Genomic DNA, 18,888 nt, shown 5'->3' on the forward strand with positions numbered 1-18,888 from the left:
CCCCTCCTTGACCTTCCAGACTTAACCTCCTCCTGGCCAGTATGCTGCCACAGGCTTGTGGGTGGAGCAGGCAAACAGGCCTCACTGGAAGCTGGCAGTTACTCACCCTCCCTTCTCCACTGAGTGGCATACAGATGGCCTCCTGGAATCCCTGAGGTTGGAGGGCAGTGAGTCATCAGATCTGGCACTGCCCATTTCTTACCCAGTGTCCAGCTCTGGGCCCATCATTGGTGTGCCTAATGCTTTGGGCCTAGAATGGAGAGAAGCTTGGGGCAGATAACCAACCCACGAATTTCTCTGGCACAGAAAAGTAACTCAGGATGTGCTCAGCCCTACTCTTGAATTCTGTTTCTGCTGATCAGGTTGGGTTGAACTGGATTGAGTTCCTGGAACTCTCATGGCCCTGGGCACTGGGAATCTGGAGTCCTGGCTCTCCTGGCCTGCTCGGAATGTAGTGTGCCCTCCGTCGGTAGACCCCACCTCCTCTGCCCTGAGTGGAAGAGGTTGGGGCAACATTGACCCTCACTGGGGCAAAGCTTAGGCACTGAGGAGACAGCAAACCTCAGTAAAGCTCTGTAATCTTGAGACAAGGGCTGACTCTAGTAATACTAAACAGCCTAGTTCAAGGTGAGGGATGCCAGTGGAAACAGTGAACACACTAAGATTTGGACTAAGTAGTAAGACGTTGGAGGAGGTGAAGGCCACCCTACTGTCAGATGCCTAGAAACTGGACCCCTTCACCACCCCCCGTATTCACAGATCAAGCCCTGGCTATACGGACAACCAAGCTTTATTACTTTATTAGAGCTGAACAAACATATTAAGAGTTAGGGCATGGAAGGGAGGAAGCAGGACCAGCTCATGGGCTGGAGATGAACCAAGAAGGGTTGTTCATGAGGTGAAGTTTGGTCAGAGGGAGCAGGCATGGTCGAGGCTGTGGTTCCCATCCAGAAGGAGTAGTGGGGAGGGAAATCACTGCTCCTGGGTGCCCCAGGAAATGTAGTCTGGCTGGGTGGCTGCATGGTACTCATCAATGAGCTCCTGAACAACCTCCCTAGACCTGTCCATCTCATCAAAGTTGTCCTTGAACATGTCCTCCTTACGGAACTGCTCGAGGAAGGCATCCCGCTTCCGCAGCTTGTCAAACTGCTGGCAGGAACTTTCAAAGAGCTGAAAGAGATGAAAATCTCCAAAATGCGACCTGGGGGTTAGGAGTGAACTTGGGGAAGATGATGAAGGTGGCCAGTGGAACAGACTCTCCTAAGAAGAACAGAAACCTAAACTCACCGAGGAGATGCTGGTGTGATTGGCCATCATGAGCCCGCTGACCCGGTGGGCCGAGGGCAGGTAGGGAGACTTCCTCGACAGGGCCACCTGGATGCTGGCGGGGCCCCACGGGATGAAGTTGGCCAACTTCCGTTCCCGGATCCTCTGCAGGCTCTTGTGGACCTGGGGTGGGCACAGGAGCAGTAGAGGTGGCCTCTCCTCTACCCCTGTGGGTCCAGGGCGCGGGATGAAGGGGCCTCCCCTACCTGGGTGGGGTCCACCTCTCCCTGGATGATGTTGAGGATGGCGATGTAGCAGTGGTTGGTCTGGCGGTCTCGGCCTGTGGACACCATCACGTTCTTGGGCTGCAGCAGCCGCCTCATGACATCCAGGACCGTAGTCTTCCTCACGCTGGCCACCTGATGGGACAGTGAGACAGGGACCCGGCCAGCGCTCAGGGCACAGTCCCCCTTTGGCTTCTCTTTGGCAGAAGCCAAAGGCAGAGGGAGGGTGGAGAGCAAGTCAGCAAGAAAGTCGCCTGCTCTGTGCCAGTCCCTGAGGGCAGTGCCTTGGGGCCCGCAAAGGGCAGCTCCTGGGGCAGTGGGGAAGAGAGAAAGGCTAGGGCAGGGCCTGTTGGGCCCAGGGCCGGCCTGGCCTGGCACACTGAAGGCTGCTCTTACTGACTGGTCCGTAGTGAGCGGGGTGTAGCCGGTCATGAGGAAGTGGAGCCGTGGGGTGGGAATGAGCGAGGCGATGAGGCCGATGAGGTCATTGTTCATGTAGCCGGGGTAGCGCAGGGTGGTGGTGCTGGCCGACATGATGGTGGACACCTGGGGACAGGTGTGCCATGTCATGGGGCTCGGCCTGGGTGGGACCTTCCTTCCCCAGATGACCCTCCAGCAAGGAGGGCTTCCAGTCCAAAGGAGTCCGGGAGTGGGGGCCCACCAGCTGGTTGATCTGGGAGAAGGACGGGTTCTGGATATGCAGGCGGTCTGTGGCAATCCGGTTCAGGGCTGTGTTGTCCAGCACCACCTGGGGGGACAGAAGAGCGTCACAGCATCTTGAGGATAAAATGGGCATAGAAATAAGATACTGGCTTAGCCCCTGCTGAACTCCAAAGCCAGGAAGTAGGTTTGTTAGTTTAAAAAAAAAAGTACTGAGGCTGGGTGCGGTGGCCCACATCTGTAATCCCAGCACTTTGGGAGGCCGAGACGGGCGGATCACAAGGTCAGGAGATCGAGACCATCTTGGCTAACATGGTGAAACCCTGTCTCTACTAAAAATACAAAAAATTAGCCAGGCATGTTGGCGGGCGCCTGTAGTCCCAGCTACTTGGGAGGCTGACGCAGGAGAATGGCGTGAACCCGGGAGACGGAGTTTGCAGTGAGCCGAGATCGCGCCACTGCACTCCAGCCTCGGGGACAGAGCAAGACTCTGTCTCAAAAATAAAATAAAATAAAAAATAAAATAATAAAATAAAATAAAATAAAGTACTGCTGGGCATGGCCCAAGGCCTCAATCCCAAGGCCAAGGTGGGAGGACCACTCGAGGCCAGGAGTTGGACACCAGCCTGAGCAACACAGCAAGATGCCATGTCTGTAAAAAATATAAATAAAAAAGTATAAATATATATATAAATATATACATACATATATATATATATATAAATAAAAAATAAAAAGAAAAGTACTGTTTCTGGGGCACCATGAGATACTCTCGGACTACGCAGGGCAGTAAAGCAACACATGAGTACCCACATGTGCCATACACTGTGCCTGGCTCTGGGGAGACCACAGAGAGGAACAGGCACCGTCTTTCCCTTCATTAGGCCTACAGTCTCGTGGAGGGAGGCACACTAAATATAAAACAGAAAAGTATAGTTAACTCCTTGAAATACACACAAAGGAATCTGATCTTGACTGAGTAGTCAGGAAAGGTTTTGCTAAGAAAGTTATCCTTGAGCTGAGAATACAAGCATGAGTGAGCATTAAGTAGGCAAAGGTGGGATACATGGTGGTGTGGGGAAGGTATATTCACTTTGTTGAGAGTTTTGCTGCCTAAAAGGATTCTAAGAAACTTACAGGTCAGGACCTTATTTCCTAATTTGGCCCACAGGTATGGCTTTGTTGGTCTTCTGTTCTGTGTGTATAGGGGCTGAGGAGGGGTGGGGTGAATGAGATTCACTGGCCTGAGGAGACAGACCAAAGTCCTCTACCCTTTTTTTTTTTAAACACAAGGTCTTCTTCTGTTGCCCAAGCTGGAGTGCAGTGGTGTGATCATGGCTCACTGCAGCCTCGACTTCCTGAGCTCAAGCAATCCCCCTACCTCAGCCTCCCGTGTAGCTAGGACTACAGGCACATGCCACCATGCCCAGCTAATTTTTTTTATGTTATTTTTTGAGGCAGAGTCTCGCTCTGTCACCCAGGCTGGAGTGCAATGGTGTGATCTTGACTCATAGCAACCTTTGCCTCCTGGGTTCAAGTGATTCTCCTGCCTCAGCCTCCAAGTAGCTGGGACTACAGGCACATGCTACCAGGACTGGCTAATTTTTTTTTCTTTTTTTTTTTGAGATGGAGTCTCACTCTATCACCCAGGCTGGAGTGCAATGGTGCGATCTCAGCTCACTGCAACCTCCACCTCCCGGGTTCACGCCATTCTCCTGCCTCAGGCTCCCGAGTAGCTGGGACTACAGGCATGTGCCACCACGCCCGGCTAATTTTGTTTTTTTTTAGTAGAGACAGGGTTTCTTCATGTTGGTCAGGCTGGTCTCGAACTCCCAACCATAGGTGATCCGCCCGTCTCAGCCTCCCAAAGTGCTGGGATTACAGGTGTGAACCACCGCGCCCAGTCCTAACTTTTGTATTTTCTGTAGAGATAGGGTTTCACATGTTGCCCAGGTTAGTATTGAACTCCTGAGCTCAAGCAATCCATCTGCCTCGGCCTCCCAAAGTGCTAGAATTACAGGCATGAGCCACCACACCCGGCCCCTCAACTCTTTCTTTGCTCACCACACAGTCTGCGTTCTGCGTCAGCCTCTTGAGTGTCAGGAGTGAATTGTAGGGCTGAACCACCACGTCGCTCATCTCGTCCTGGTAGGGAAACACCGAGTAAGTCTGCACTAGCTTCTTGGGGTACCTGAGAGAAAAGAGGATGGTGGCATAGTGAACTGGAAGGACCCCACCCATCACCGCCCATCTGTGCCATTTTGTACAAAAGGGGTGAGGGCAGAACTGAGTCTTCAGAGCCAAAAAGGATAAGCCTGAAAGCTTCAAACTCTGTAGATCCCCTCCCCTCCATAGGTAAACCCCCACCCCCAAAATGGCTTCCAACATGGTCCTTGGGTGGGTCTGTTCCTATGACTCAAAAGGGGTAGTGGCAGACTTTCTAGCTCAAGAGAAAAAAGCAATGACATTACACAGGGAACCAGGGTTAATGCCCTCTCCCCAAACACAGGCTTGCCTGTCATTCAGTCGCTCCAGGAGGTAGGAGCCCAGGCCAGAACCCGTACCCCCAGCGATGGAGTGACACAGCACGAAGCCCTGTGTGTATACAGGAATAAACAGACTCAGTTTCTCCTGCCAATTCTGATACCAGATGGGTGGGGTTTTACCACACCCATCAGGGAAGCAGTCAATTCTACAGTAGATGCCAGCCGAGTATCCACTAATTCAATTCTGGACTACCTACAGACTGTCCCTGACTTAGGATGGTTTAATTTAAGATGTTTTGGCTTTATGATGGGTTTATCAGGACATAATCCCATCATAAATCAAGAAGCATCTGAATTACAATGGTTCAATTGACAATTTTTCAACTTCATGATGGGCTTATTGGGTTATAACCTGATGCATTTCTACTTATGGTGTTTTCAATTTTTTTTTCCTTTTTTTGAGACGGAGTCTTGCTCTGTCACCCAGGCTGTAGTGCAATGACCCGATCTTGGTTCACTGCAACCTCCGCCTTCTAGGTTCAAGCCATTCTCCTGCCTCAGCCTCTCAAGTAGCTGGGACTATGGGCATGCACCACCATGCCTGGCTAATTTTTTTATTTTTAGTAGATATGGGGGTTCACCATGTTGGCCAGGCTGGTCTTGAACTCCTGACCTCAAGTGATCAGCCCGCCTCGGCCTGCCAAAGTGTTAGGATTACAGGCATGAGCTACCATGCCTGGCCTCAAATTTGTTTTGGTTTTAGAGACAGGATCTCACTCAGTCCCCCAAACTGCAGTGCAGTGGTGTGATCATAGCTCACTGCAGCCTTGAATTCCTGGGCTCAAGACATCTTCCTATCTCAGCCTCCAAGTAGCTAGGACTATAGGCATGCACCACCATGCCTGGATAATGTTTGTATATTTTGCAGAGATGGGGTTTCACTATGTTGCCCAGGCTGGTTTTGAACTCCTGGGCTCAGATGATCCACCTGCTTCGGCCTCCCAAAGTGCTGGGATTACAAGCATGAGCCAGTGTGCCTAGTCGATATTTTCAATTTGTGATGTGTTTACATCCTGATAAACCCATTGTAAGTTGAGGAGTATCTGTACCTGAAGATAGCATCAGATCCCACAGAGTGAAGGCTCAGTCCCACAAGACTCTCCCACTTCCAATGCCAATACAAGCTTCAGATTGTTTTATCTGTGCCTCTGACCAACCAGCTATAAATCGAGGTTCTCAGGACTGCTCCTTGGGTTCAATTAATTTGTTAGAGTAGCTCACAGAACTCAAGGAGACACTTACTTACGTTTACCCATTTGTTATAAAGGATATTTTAAAGGATACAAATAGCCAGATGAAGAGATACGGAGGGGAAGCTCTGGAAGGGTCCGGCGCACAGGAGCTGCTGCCCTGTGGCGTTGGGTTTGCACCCTCCTGGCCTGTGGATGTGTTCTTGTTCACCTTCCTGGAAGCCCCCAAACTCAGTCCTTTTGGATTTTTATGGAGGCTTCATTACACAGGCATGACTGATTAAATCATTGGCAATTGGTGCTCTACTCAAATCTTCATCCCCTCTCCCTTCCCCAGAGGTGAGGGGTGGGCCTGTAAATTCCAACCGTCAGAGCACCAGGTTTGTTCCCCTGGCAACCAGCCCCCCATCCAGTGGATATCTGGGACTTTCCAAAATCGCCTCTTTAACATAAGCTCAGGTTTGGTTGAAAGGCACTTGTTCCTCCTTAGTACAGCGGTTAGTAAAATTAACTAATTAAAATAAAATGAAAGATTAAACTAAAAGAAAGGGGCTTGTTATAAATAACAAAAGCTGTCTTTCACCTTTATCACTCTGGAGCTGTTCTGGAGCTGTTTCAGAAACCAAGGACAAAAGGTCAAATATTTTAACAAAACATACTATTATTGCTCTAGTCCCTTAGGAAATTACATGGGTTATAAGAGCTGTAAGCCAGGACCATATCGCACCCAGCATGGGGAGAGATGGAGAGGCAGTCTCCAAGAATCTGGGAGAGAGACTTAGGCATGGCTCATTCCCCATTCCCAAAACGCCCATGTCTCACAGCTTCCTCTTATGCATCCACGCTGAGGCTCCTTGGGAAGGTTTGAAGCTGGAGAAGCAGCTGAATGACTCATGCCTAAGGGGCCGGTGCCATTCAGATTTATGACTTCCTTGAGAACAAAGATTATATCTTATTCACCTCAATATCCCACATCTGGTGCTCCATAAACGGGTTTTGAATTGAATTGCTCCCCTCATTATTACCTATCCAGGCCACTTCCTGACCTTTCCCCAGCACTCTTCAGCCTCCCTGCCCATTCCTTCCCCCGACTCCATAACTTCACCTCTAAACTGTCACTTCCATCTGCTTCTCGGTCTATGATGTCAAAGATGTCTTCATGAATTTTCTCACCCTGTATAGAGACATGGAAACCGAGGGTCAGGCCAAAGGTTCCAGAGAGCATCTTTTCTCAGCACAGCACCAAGAATTCTGTCTACCCTGGAATATTGTTGCCACCCTGAAGCAGAGCCTAGGCTGTAGCCCTCAACCCAGAAGTGTTACTATTGCAAATGATTTGCACAAAATTTGCATAAACCTCTCCCTGGCTGTCCCTCTTGTTCGGGGCATCCTTTTGTCTCTTATTTTCTGTCAGTCCCGTCCAATTCCTAGTAGCTTGAGCCTGCCTTGCCTCTGGATGGGAATATCAAAGATCTCTGGAACGGTCGCCTGGACACCTGGGAGAATCCGCTAGCCCAGTTGTTGCCAGCTCCTCCTCCATGTTCCGACAGGTAGATGTTCTCTGGATTGTAGAGCTTGGCATAGGGGGAGTTGAGAATGGAGTGGATCACCCGGGGTTCCAGGTCCAGCAGCACGGCCCGAGGGATGTAGTGCTCATCGTCTGCCTGTCATGGGGAGTCCAGGAGGGGGCCCAATCAGCTAGGGCGGCCCAAGTCCGAAGTCCTCCCAACTCTGGCTCCCTCCGGCCCTCCCTCCTCAAGCCAGCCGCCTGGCCCCTCTGCCCAGCGGGGTTCCCAGTACCAGGCCACTCCCTTCCCTTCCGCCCCCTTGGCCACTGCCGCCCCTGGCCAAGTCGCTGGGGGCACCTGGTAGAGAAAGACGTCCTTGCGGTCAGTGCCCTCGGTGGCGAACTCCTCCACGATGCCCTCGGGGCTGATACCATGCTCGGCGCACAGCTGTTTCCAGAACTCGAACCCAACTGGGGGAGGGGGGAGATGCCCAGGTCTGCTGGAGCCTTAAGGCCTGAGGAGCCCAGTTTTAGTCTCAGAGGCTGACACGATCAGAGGGTGGACCCAGGATGCCTGGGTCTGGTAGCTGCCCCAGCCCCGGGCTGGAGGCCCAGCTCCCGGTCTGGGTTATCCAGAGCAGCAGGGCAGGGGGTTCATGGAAGGGAAAGGGGGACTGGTGGAAGCCAGGCACTTGGGTGGGACCCGAAGGGGCAGAACCAGAGACCGGCGGGGCCGGCGCTCGCTTGCTCACTCTGGTTGCCGCACTGGCCCAGCTGCAAGGTGATGATCTCCCGGGGCATCGCTCTTCAGACGTGGGCGCGCCAGCCCCGGCCTGGCGAGGGTCACGGCTGAAACGAATGCCTGGCAGCCAGGCGCGCAGGACGTGGGGAGCGCGCGCTCTCTTCGCCTCTTGACGCGGATGCTCGGTCTGCGCGTGTGCAGCGCAGGCCTCTCCTCGGCTGGTGGGCCGGGGAGCCCAACCTGGGTATCATTTTCTCCCTCAGCAGTCGCAGCTGGAATTCCGCACAGGCGCAGAGGCAGGCCACGCCCGCTCCTGACCACCGCTCCGCGCCTGCGCAGTGACACTCGTTGGGGGTGGCAGGGTCGGAAACTGGATGTGTTGGGGAGGAGAGGAGCGGGGGAGGGGAGGAAAGGGGAGAAGCGACCAGGTGGATGTGCTTGTCCACGTGTAAGGAGTCACCTACCTATATTGGTAGGTGAGGACTCTGTCAGCTTTGCTAGGTCCAAGGGCTAGAAGCCAACTTTTCTTCGTTTAAATTTCTATTTTTTAATGGTGTTACAATACATACACATGTATGTTAACTTTTTATTTTTTAGAAGGGTCTCGCTCTGTCGCCCAGGCTGGAGTGCAGTAGCGCGATCGTAGCTCACTGTAGCCTTGAACTTCTGGCTTAAGTGATCCTCCCACTTCAGTCTTCCGAGTAGCTGGGACTACAGGCGTGTGCTACCACACCCAGCTAATTTTTACATTTTTAAAATGTATTTTTATAGAGATGGGGATCTCACCGTATTGCCCAAGATGGTCTTGAACTCCTGGCCTCAATCAATCCTCCTGCCTCGGCCTCCCAAAATGCTGGGATTACAGGCATGAGCCACCACTCCTGGCCTAAATTTACCATTGTAACCATTTGTAAGTACTGCATACAGTTCTGTGGCATCAAGTACACTCACATTGTTCTGTAACCATTACCACCATTCTTTTCTAGAACTTTCTCATCTTCCCAAACTGAAACTCTATAGTGATTAAACAGTAACTTCCCCTTGACTACTCTAGGCACCTGATATGAGTGGAATTATACAGTATTTGTCTTTTTGGGTCCGGCTTCTTTCACTTAACATAATATCTTCAAGATCCTTCCATTTTGTAGCATGTGTCAGAATTTCCTTCCTTTTTACAGCTGAATAATATTCCATTGTATAGATGTACCACATTTTGCATAACCATTCATCCCTCCATGGACATTTGGGTTGCTTCCACCTTTTGGCTATTGTAAATGTTGCTGCTTTGAATGTGAGTGTACAAATATCTGTTCGAGTCCCTGCTTTCAATTATTTTGGATATATGCCCAGAGGTAGAATTGCTGGATCATATGGTAATTCTGTTTAATGTTCTGAGGAATCGCCATAGGATTTTCTATGGTAGCTGCACCATTTTAAATTCCCACCAGCGATGCACAAGGATTCAGTTAAATAAATTTTATAGGAGGCCATTGGTTTGCACTGAGCTCCTGTGCTTGGCCCAACAGACCAAACCAAAATGGAGTCACTCATGCTAAAGTTCCATGTCACTAAGCAACACTAAGTTGTTCATCAAACCTTCAGAGGAATCAGGAGAGGGAAGGAATAGCCAAAACCCCAAACAAGCCAGTGTTAGCTGGCATGATACGGAAGTCCTTTCTGCTTTAACCTTTATAAGAAAAGTAACTTTGAAATGACCAATCTGCTTTTTTTTCTTCTGTTTCTATTTTTCTCTGCCCTTTTTTGTCCATAAAAACTAACCTGTGCTTGACTCATCTGAACACTCATTCTATTTATTTTATGGAATGAAATGTAGCCTGATTCTAGAATCACAAACACTGTAAATGCCACTTAAGATTTTTTTTTTTTTTTTTGAGACAAAGTATCACTCTGTTGCCCAGGTTGGAGTGCAGTGGCACAATCTCGTCTCACTACAACCTCTGCCTCTCTCAGGTTCAAGCAATTCTCCTGGCTCAGGCTCCCTAGTAGCTGAGATTACAGGTGTGCACCACCACACCCGGCTAATTTTTTTGTATTTTCAGTAGAGACAGGAGTTTCATCATGTTGCCCAGACTGGTCTCGAACCCCTGAGCTCAGGTAATCCACCTGCCTCAGCCTCCCAAAGTGCTGAGATTACAGGCATGAGCCACCATGCTCAGCCAAGTTAGAATCTTTTTTTCTTTTTTTTTTAGATGGAGTTTCACTCTTGTTGCCCAGGCTGGAGTGCAATGGCTCGATCTCAACTCACCGCAAGCTTCACCTCCCGGGTTCAAGCGATTCTCCTGCCTCAGTCTCCCGAGGAGCTAGGATTACAGGCATGCACCATCACGCCCAGCTAATTTTGTATTTTTAGTAGAGATGGGGTTTCTCCATGTTGGTCGACCTCAGGTGATCCACCTGCCTTGGCCTCCCAAAGTGCTGTGGGATTACAGACGTGAGCCACCGCGCCCAGCCTTTTTTTTTTTTTTTTTTTTTTTTGAGATGTAGTCGCACTCTGTAGCCCAGGCTGGAGTGCAATGGCTTGATCTCAGCTCAGTGCAACCTCTGCCTCCCAGGTTCAAGCAATTCTCCTGCTTCAGCCTCCCAAGTACCTGGGATTATAGACATGCTCCACCATACCCTGCTAATTTTTGTATTTTTAGTAGAGACGGGGTTTCATCATGTTGGCCAGACTGGTCTCAAACTCCTGACCTTGTGGATCCCTTCCAAATGTTGGGATTACAGGCATAAGCCACTGCACCCAGCCTCTGAGACTTTTTATGCAGCCTTGGAATCCTGGGCTCAAGCGATCCTTCCACCTCAGCCTCCTGAGTAGCTGGGACCACAGGCACATGCCACCATGCCAGCTAATTTTTTTTTTTTTTTTTTTTTTTTTTTGAGACAGAGTCTCTTTCTGTTGCCCAGGCTGGAGTGCAGTAGCATGATTTTGGCTCACTGCAACCTCCGCTTCCCGGGTTCAAGTGATTCTCTTGCCTTGGCCTCTCGAGTAGCTGGGATTACAGGCATGAGCCACCACGCCTGGCTAATTTTTGTATTTTTAGTAGAGACAGGGTTTCACCATGTTGGCCCGGCTGGTCTTGAACTCCTGACCTCAGGTGATCCACCCGCCTCGGCCTCCCAAAGTGCTGGGATTACAGATGTGAGCCACCATGCCCGACATTTACAGTGACTTTTCTACATTCCACCAGGCTGGCTGTTCCCTCAGGAATAATCTCCTGTGTGTCTGAATCATATATACCCATCTGTGACTAGAATAGTGAACTGTGAGTCCTGCATCAACCCAAACATGCTCTTTCACTCTGCATACTGCCCCTAAATTAGTCACTCTCAGAATCCATTTTAGTAAATGTTCCTCAGGAAGCTGATGATACTGATCTACGAACTGGAACAATTCCTCCACACTCTACTGTCTGGTTTCGATAATTACTTGGTTCCTTCACATTGACTACCTTCTTGGTAACCACAGGTCTCAGAGGTACTTTCTGTTGTCCCTGCATAATTTCCTCCTTTGTGGGTGACTCTGAGGCTAGTGGCCTGAGCTCAGCTAGACCCACATCTGTGCTTGGTCCAGCCCCAATTCCTAACCCAGCACCCTCTTTTACTTTCATTTTAGCCATTATAGATAACAATAAGCAGGGGACTGAATATTTCACATTTTTCTTATTAGTTTACATTTCCTTATACATTCAATGAACCAATTCCTGGGAGTTGGATCCATCTCTAAATTCCACTGGTAAGTTTTACCTTTAGTAACTGATCTCAACAAAGTTGTGGCTTCACACCATGGTGACCACATGGTCACTCAGGAATTGACGACATCTTCCTCCACCCTTTTATCCTTTTTCTTCCCAAACCACATGTTTATGTGAGTTAGGACCATTCCTGCAAATCCCACTTCACTGACACCAATTGTTTAGAGAAAACTCTAACCATTTCCTCTACTCTCACACCACAGCAATCATCCACACAGAAGATTTCTGTGACCATACACATGGGGCTTCTGTTCCCCACCCAGCAGTGGACACCAGCTGGGTGTCCTTTAATTCAGTTCCAACACCACCTACCCAGAGATAGTGTCAGACCTCATAGGTTGAGGGCTTAGTCCCCAAGACTGCCTCCCTGCCCCGCACTAGTCCCAAGTCTAGGCCTCCAGAACTTCTGACCAGCAGGCTTCAAGTTGGGGTTCTCATGACCCCCTGTTTGGGTCCAATTGATTTGTGGGAGCAGCTCACAGAACTCGGGGAAACATTGACAATTACTGGTTTATTAGAAACCATATTACAGGCCTAGTGTGGTGGCTCATGCCTATAATCCCGGCACTTTGGGAGGCCAAGGCAAGTGGATTGCTTGAGGTCAGGACTTCGAGACCAGCCTGGCCAACATGGTGAAACCGTCTCTACTTAAAAAAAAAAAAAGAAAAAAAAATTAGCCAGGCGTGGTTGGTGGGTGCCTGTAATCCCAGCTACAAGGGAGGTTAAGGCAATAAGAATCGCTTGAACCCTGGAGATGGAGGTTGCAGTGGGCCGAGATGGTGCCACTGCACTCCAGCCTGGGTGAAAGAGCAAGATTCCATCTGAGAAAAAAAAAAAAAAAAAAAAAAAAAGCCAGCATATTGCAAAGGATACAGATGAAGAGACACGGAGGGTAAGGTATGAGGGCAGGGGTGTGGAGCTTCCATGCCCTCTCTGGGTGCTCCACCCTCCAGGAACCTCCAGGTGTTCAGGCATCTGGAAGCTCACTGAACCCTGTCCTCTTGGGTTTTCATGGAAGCTTTATGGGAGGGTTAGGCCCACAGTCAGAAAGGCCCAGGAAGGTTAGAGTGAAAGGAGGGCAGGAGAAGGTCAGATACTGCCGCTGAGGGCTAACACACTCAATATAACAAAAGACTAACAAGGACTATAAGAGTCATGAGCCAGGAGCTGTGGACAAAAACCAATATGTATCATAACACCATACCATCTTTAAAAAAAAAAAAATAGAGACGGGAGTCTCGCTGTGTTGCCCAGGCTCATCTCGGACTCCTGGGCGCCCTGGGCACAGTGGAACAGCCTGTAATCCCAGCACTTTGGGAGGCCGAGGCGGGAGAATCATTTGAGGCCAGGAGTTTGAGACCAGCCTGGGCAGCATAGTGAGGCCTCATCTCTGCAAAAAAAATTGTTTTAATTAGCCAAGTGTGGTGGTGGTGCCTGTAGCCCCACCCAGTTCCTTGGGAGGCGGAGGTTGCAGTGAGCGGAGATCCCGCTGCCACTGCATTCCAGCCTGGGCAAGAGCAAGAGGCCTTGTCTCAAGAAAACAAAAACAAAAACTCCTGGGCTCAAGCGATCCTCCCTCTTCCGCCTCCCAAAGTGCTGGGGTTACAGGCGTGAGTCCCTGCGCCTGGTCCATACCATCTTTTCCTTTATGTTTTGCACGTTTTATACTTTGTTAGAGAAAACATCCCCTATCCCAGTGTCATACAGCTATCTTTCCGTTTTCTTCCCAAAGCTCTGTAATAGCATTGCTTGTTCCCTGTAGGTCTCTAGTTCATCTGGAATTTATTTGGAGGCCTGCCGTCAGATAGGATCTACTTTATCTTTTCCATATGGATGGCCAATTGTCTCCAAACCAATTACTGAAGAGGCGGTGCAGCCTCCCCCACCCCCCTGGGCCGTTCCAAGTCTTCGCTGGGAAGACCGTTCAGTCGGTCTGTCCGTCTGTCCCTGCCTGGCGGGCTTTCTCTGGGAACCGCTGCAGACGCGCTGGCGAAAGCACCACCGCCAAGAGTCATGCTCAGACGAGAGATTTTGTTTTCTTCTCTCTCTTTTTTTTTTTTTTTTTAAAGAACTCGGCCGCTTTCCAGTCCCCAGAAGCCTCTGGGCTTTTTGAGAAGTCTCTGGCTCGCCCCACGCCCGCCCTCTACCCGGCCTCGGCTCAGTTTCCCTCCCTGCACCCCGCAGAGCCTCCCAGCTTCCTCCAGCTCCGGCCGGGAGGATCTCCAGCGTCCCCCAAGAGGACCCAGTAGTCTCGCCCTTTCAGGGAAGGGTTCATTGCTCCCTCTGAAGTTGAAGGGTGGGGTCGGAGCGTTAGCCTTGAGGCTCTCTTCCCCCAACAGAACCGCTCCTTTAGGGGCTGGCTGTTTTCAGAGGCTTTGCCAGGACAGTCTTCCAGTCGGCCCAGGTGAAGCGCATGGCTTCAAGAGATGAGAATAAACTGGACCCCGGCCACGTGAGTCTGGTAGGGCTTTTACATAGTAAGCTAAAGCCGGGCGCGGTGGCGCCATCTGTAGTCCCAGGTACTTGGGAGGCCCGGGCGGGAGGATTGGTGGAGCAGAGGAGTTTGAGCCCAGCCTGGGCAACATAACGAGAGCCCCATCTCTAAAAATAATAATAATAATTAGCCGGGTGTGGTGGCTCACGCCTGTAATCCCAGCACTTTGGGAGGCCGGGGCGGGCGGGTGGATCACTTGAGGCCGGGAGTTCGAGACCAGCCTGGCTAACATGGTGAAACCCTGTCTCTACTAAAAATACAAAAATGAGCCGCGTGGTGGCACATGCCTGTAGTTACAGCTACTTTGGAGGCTGAGTCAGGAGAATCGCTTGAACCTGGGAAGCAGAGGTTGTAGTGAGCCGAGATCTCGCCACTGCACTCCAGCCTGAGAGACAGAGTAAGACTCCGTCTCAAAAAAATAAAATAGGCCGGGTGCAGTGGCTCACGCCTGTAATCCCAGCACTTTGGGAGGCTGAGGCAGATGGATCACCTGAGGTCAGGAGTTTGAGACCAGCCTGGCCAATATGATGAAACCCCATCTCTACTAAAAATACAAAAATTAGCTGGACATGGTGATGGTTGCCTGTAATCCCAGCTACTTGGGAGGATGAGACAGGAGAATCGCTTGAACCCGGGAGGCAGAGGTTGCAGTGAGCCAAGACTGTGCCATTGCAGTCCAGCCTGGGCAACAAGAGCAAAACTGTCTCAAAAAAGAAATTAATTAAATAAAATAAAGCAATAATAACAATGATAATTACTTCATAAACACTTGGGAAACCGGGGAATTAAGTTTCTCCTTTTCTTGTGATTCATAACAGTGCCTTACTCAAACATATAGTCTCCCAGAAGTTGAAGGATGAGTTTAAGTCTCCCAAAAGTTGGAAAACTTTCTTCAAATCCCAAGTTGTAGGCAAGCAACAACCTTAGAAAACGTGAATTTGGCTGGGTGTGGTGGCTCATGCACTTTGGGAGGCTGAGGCAGGTGGATCACCTGAGGTTGGGAGTTCGAGACCAGCCTGACCAACATGGAGAAAACCCATCTGTACTAAAAATACAAAAAATTAGCTGGGCATGGTGGCACATGCCTGTAATCCCAGCTACTCAGGAGGCTGAGGAAGGAAATCACTTGAACCTGGGAGGTGGAGGTTGCGGTGAGCTGAGATCGTGCCATTGCGCTCTAGCCTGGGCAACAAGAGTGAAACTCCGTCTCAAATTAAAAAAAAAAAAAAAGAAAACATGAATCTGAGTTGGAGGAGTTGCACGGCACAGTTCTTCTCAGAAGCCATCTCTAACACACAGGAGGCTCCTCTCTTTTTGGTCTTGTAGAAGTGGGTTGGAAATTGAAATGCACTCTCAGAACTGACCGTGGCTCTCCCAGTCATTAGCAGGGTATGCTTTTCAATCAATATGGGTTAAATAAGATGATGCATGAGCACCTAGCACAGTGACTGACTCATAGTAAGCACTTAACAAATATTAGCCACTGTTATTATCATCACTAGATGCAATCGGAACTGAAGTATATAGCTTGGCTGCTGCTGCAGATGAAAGAATTTTTTTTTTTTTGAGGCAAGGTCTTGCTCTGTCACCCAGGCTGGAGTACACTGGCACAATCATGGCTCACTGCAGCCTCGACCTCCTGGGTCCTGGGCTCAACATCCTCCCACCTCAACCTCCTGAGAAGCTGGGACTACAGACACATACCACCATATTGGCTAATTTTTGTTTTGTTTCTTTGTTTCTGAGACAGAGTCTCACTCTGTCGCCCAGGCTGGAGTGCAGTGGCACGATCTCGGCTCACTGCAACGCCCTCGTCTTGGGTTCAAGCAATTTTTCCACCTCAGCCTCTCAAGTAGCTGGGATTACAGGCGGCAGCCACCATGCCCAGCTAATTTTGTATTTTCAGTAGAGACAAAGTTTCATCATGTTGGCCAGGCTGGTCTCGAACTCCTGACCTCAGGTGATCCTCCCACCTTGGCCTCCCAAAGTGCTGGGATTACAGGCATGAGGCACCTCGCCCGGCTTTGTTTTTGTTTTTGTTTTTGTTTTGTAGAGACGGGAGTTGCCGAGGCTGGTCTTGAACACCCAAGTGCTTATGATCCCACAGATTCAGTTTAAGATCGAACTTTCATGAGGTTGAGCAGAAAGCCCAGGGTCATGGTCCTTCTCATAGCTTTCACATCCAGGGCCTCAAGGTCATGTACCCATGGCTTGATTGTTGAATGTTGACTTTAATTGGCTTGGCTCCAAGTTCTCTGGTCCCGGTTGTGATAATGCAGTGGGATGTGCTGTTCCTTAGTCTGAGACCTTGGTTGGCCTCTGATAATAAACGTAGCATTTGTAAACTAACAAGTTTGTTAAATGTCCAGAGCCTTTCTTGGACATCCCAGGTGGAATAAAACATGTTTTGGGATGCACTTTCATTTCTGACCTTTCCTGAATGCCCAACCTGTGGTATGTCAGGAGCACAGGTATCTTGTCAAGGTGAGGAGGTAGAGGTGTGAGGTGGCCGAATGAGGCTGTGGCAGGGACTGGGAAGAAGAGCAGCTAATTAGAGCTGCTTCTAGTCATGAGACTGGAATCTTATGACCCCGGAGAGTTTAACTTTCGAAATAAAGAAAAGGGGGCCGGGCACAATGGCTCACGTCTGTAATCCCAGCACTTTGGGAGGCCGAGGCGGGCAGATTGCCTGAGGTCAGGAGTTCGAGACCAGTCTGGCCAACATGGTGAAACCCTGTCTCTACTAAAAATACAAAAAAAAAAAAAAAAATTAGCCAGACATGGTGGTGTGCGCCTGTAATCCCAGCTACTCAGGAGGCTGAGGCAGGGGAATTGCTTGAAGCAGGGAGGTGGAGGTTGCAGTGAGCCGAGATTGTGCCACTGCACTCCAGCCTGGGCACAGAGCAAGACTCTGTCTCAAAAACAAAACAAAATAAATCAAAAAAGAAAAGGAAAAATTAAAACAATGAAGGCAAAGAGCCGATGCTCTTTACGTGAAGGGAGTTGTACTAAATTCATTTTAGTTGTGAAATAGAACAAAATGGGCTGTTTCTGTAGTTTTTTTTTTTTTTTTTTGGAAACGGAGTCTCGCTCTGTCGCCCAGGCTAGAGTGCAGTGGCGCCATCTCGGCTCACTGCAAGCTCCGCCTCCCGGGTTCACGCCATTCTCCTGCCTCAGCCTCCGGAGTAGCTGGGACTACAGCCGCTGCCACCGCGCCTGGCTGATTTTTTGTATTTTCAGTAGAGATGAGGTTTTACCGTGTTAGCCAGAATGGTCTCAATCTCCTGACCTTGTGATCTGCCCGCCTCAGCCTCCCAAAGTGCTGGGATTACAGGTGTGAGCCACCGCTCCCGGCCCCTTTTCTTTATAGATTTATTTGCCATATTTTTTTTTCTTTCCAACTCTTATTCTAGGTTCAGTGGGTACATGTGCAAGTTTGCACACTGTTTTGTTTTGTTTTGAGACGGAGTTTCGCTCTTGTTGCCCAGGCTGGAGTGCAATGGCGCGATCTCGGTTCACTGCAACCTCCCCCTCCCGGGTTCAAGCGATTCTCCTGCCTCAGCCTCCCGAGTAGCTGAGACTACAGGCATGCACCACCATGCCCGGTTAATTTTGTATTTCTAGTAGAGACAGGGTTTCTCCATGTTGGCCAGGCTGGTCTCAAACTCCTGACCTCAAGTAATCCACCTGCCTCGGCCTCCCAAAGTGTTGGGATTACAGGTGTGAGCCACCACGCCCGGCCTTGCACACTACTTTAAGCTCGGAAAAGAGAGATAGCAAACCAAAGTCATATGGTTTTGTGAAGGAGATAGACATACCAAAAAGTTAGCACTGAGTGTAAAATACAGAACTCCTCGTCGTCATCTTCCTCTTCCACCTTTTTCTGGGCAACTTTAGCAGGACCCTTTGAGCCATCAGACTTTCCTTTCGACTTACAGACAGCAACATCTTTCTCATACTTTTCCTTCAGCTTTGCAGCCTGAGTGATGTGAGGCTGCTTTTCACTGTCATTTAAGTTCTTCCACATCTCACCCAGCTTTTTTGCCACGTCTCCAAATCCAAAAATTCCCGTTTTTGCCGGGGTTTGTGGATTTTATCTTGGGGCGGAATTCTGAACAGAACAGGAAGAATCCAGACAGTGGCCTTTGGGGGGCATTAGGATCCTTCTTCTTCTTGCCTCCCGTAGCTGGTCCATAATCCTTAATTTTCTGATCATAGTGCACTTTATCCGCCTTTGCCAGTTCATTGAATTCAGATTTCTTTTTCTCAGATATTGTCTTCCACCTCTCAGAGCACTTCTTGGAAAATTCTGCAAAATTGACAGGGACTTTTGGGTTTTTCTTCTTATGTTCTTCTCTGCACGTCTGCACAAAGAAGGCATAAGCAGACATCTTGCCCTTTGGTTTCGTGGGGTCACCTTTAGCCATCC

The 18,888-nt window shown here is 49.7% G+C and overlaps 1 protein-coding gene and 1 pseudogene across 4 annotated transcripts; both read right to left on the reverse strand.

Annotated features, from left to right (window-relative positions):
• Positions 1 to 772: 772 nt before the first annotated feature.
• Positions 773 to 8,510, reverse strand: TUBG2 (tubulin gamma 2). Of its 4 annotated transcripts, XM_004092708.2 has the most exons (12): positions 8,206 to 8,510; positions 7,812 to 7,924; positions 7,443 to 7,610; positions 7,052 to 7,120; positions 6,530 to 6,556; positions 4,726 to 4,805; positions 4,275 to 4,401; positions 2,212 to 2,298; positions 1,947 to 2,096; positions 1,533 to 1,685; positions 1,288 to 1,449; positions 773 to 1,170 (listed from the first exon to the last, which is right to left on the reverse strand). In XM_004092708.2, the coding sequence occupies exons 1-12, from the start codon at positions 8,252 to 8,254 to the stop codon at positions 973 to 975; spliced, it is 1,383 nt and encodes a 460-aa protein (XP_004092756.1). In that variant the 5' UTR covers positions 8,255 to 8,510; the 3' UTR covers positions 773 to 972. The 4 variants fall into 4 exon arrangements, with proteins under 4 accessions (XP_004092756.1, XP_003279526.1, XP_030664132.1 ...); XM_003279478.3 differs by lacking the exon at positions 6,530 to 6,556; XM_030808272.1 differs by having other exon boundaries at positions 1,533 to 2,096.
• LOC100604184 lies at positions 8,297 to 18,886 on the reverse strand (annotated as a pseudogene).
• Positions 18,887 to 18,888: the final 2 nt, after the last annotated feature.

This window comes from Nomascus leucogenys, unplaced genomic scaffold (assembly GCF_006542625.1).
Source record: "Nomascus leucogenys isolate Asia unplaced genomic scaffold, Asia_NLE_v1 Super-Scaffold_285, whole genome shotgun sequence".
NCBI lineage: Eukaryota > Metazoa > Chordata > Mammalia > Primates > Hylobatidae > Nomascus > Nomascus leucogenys.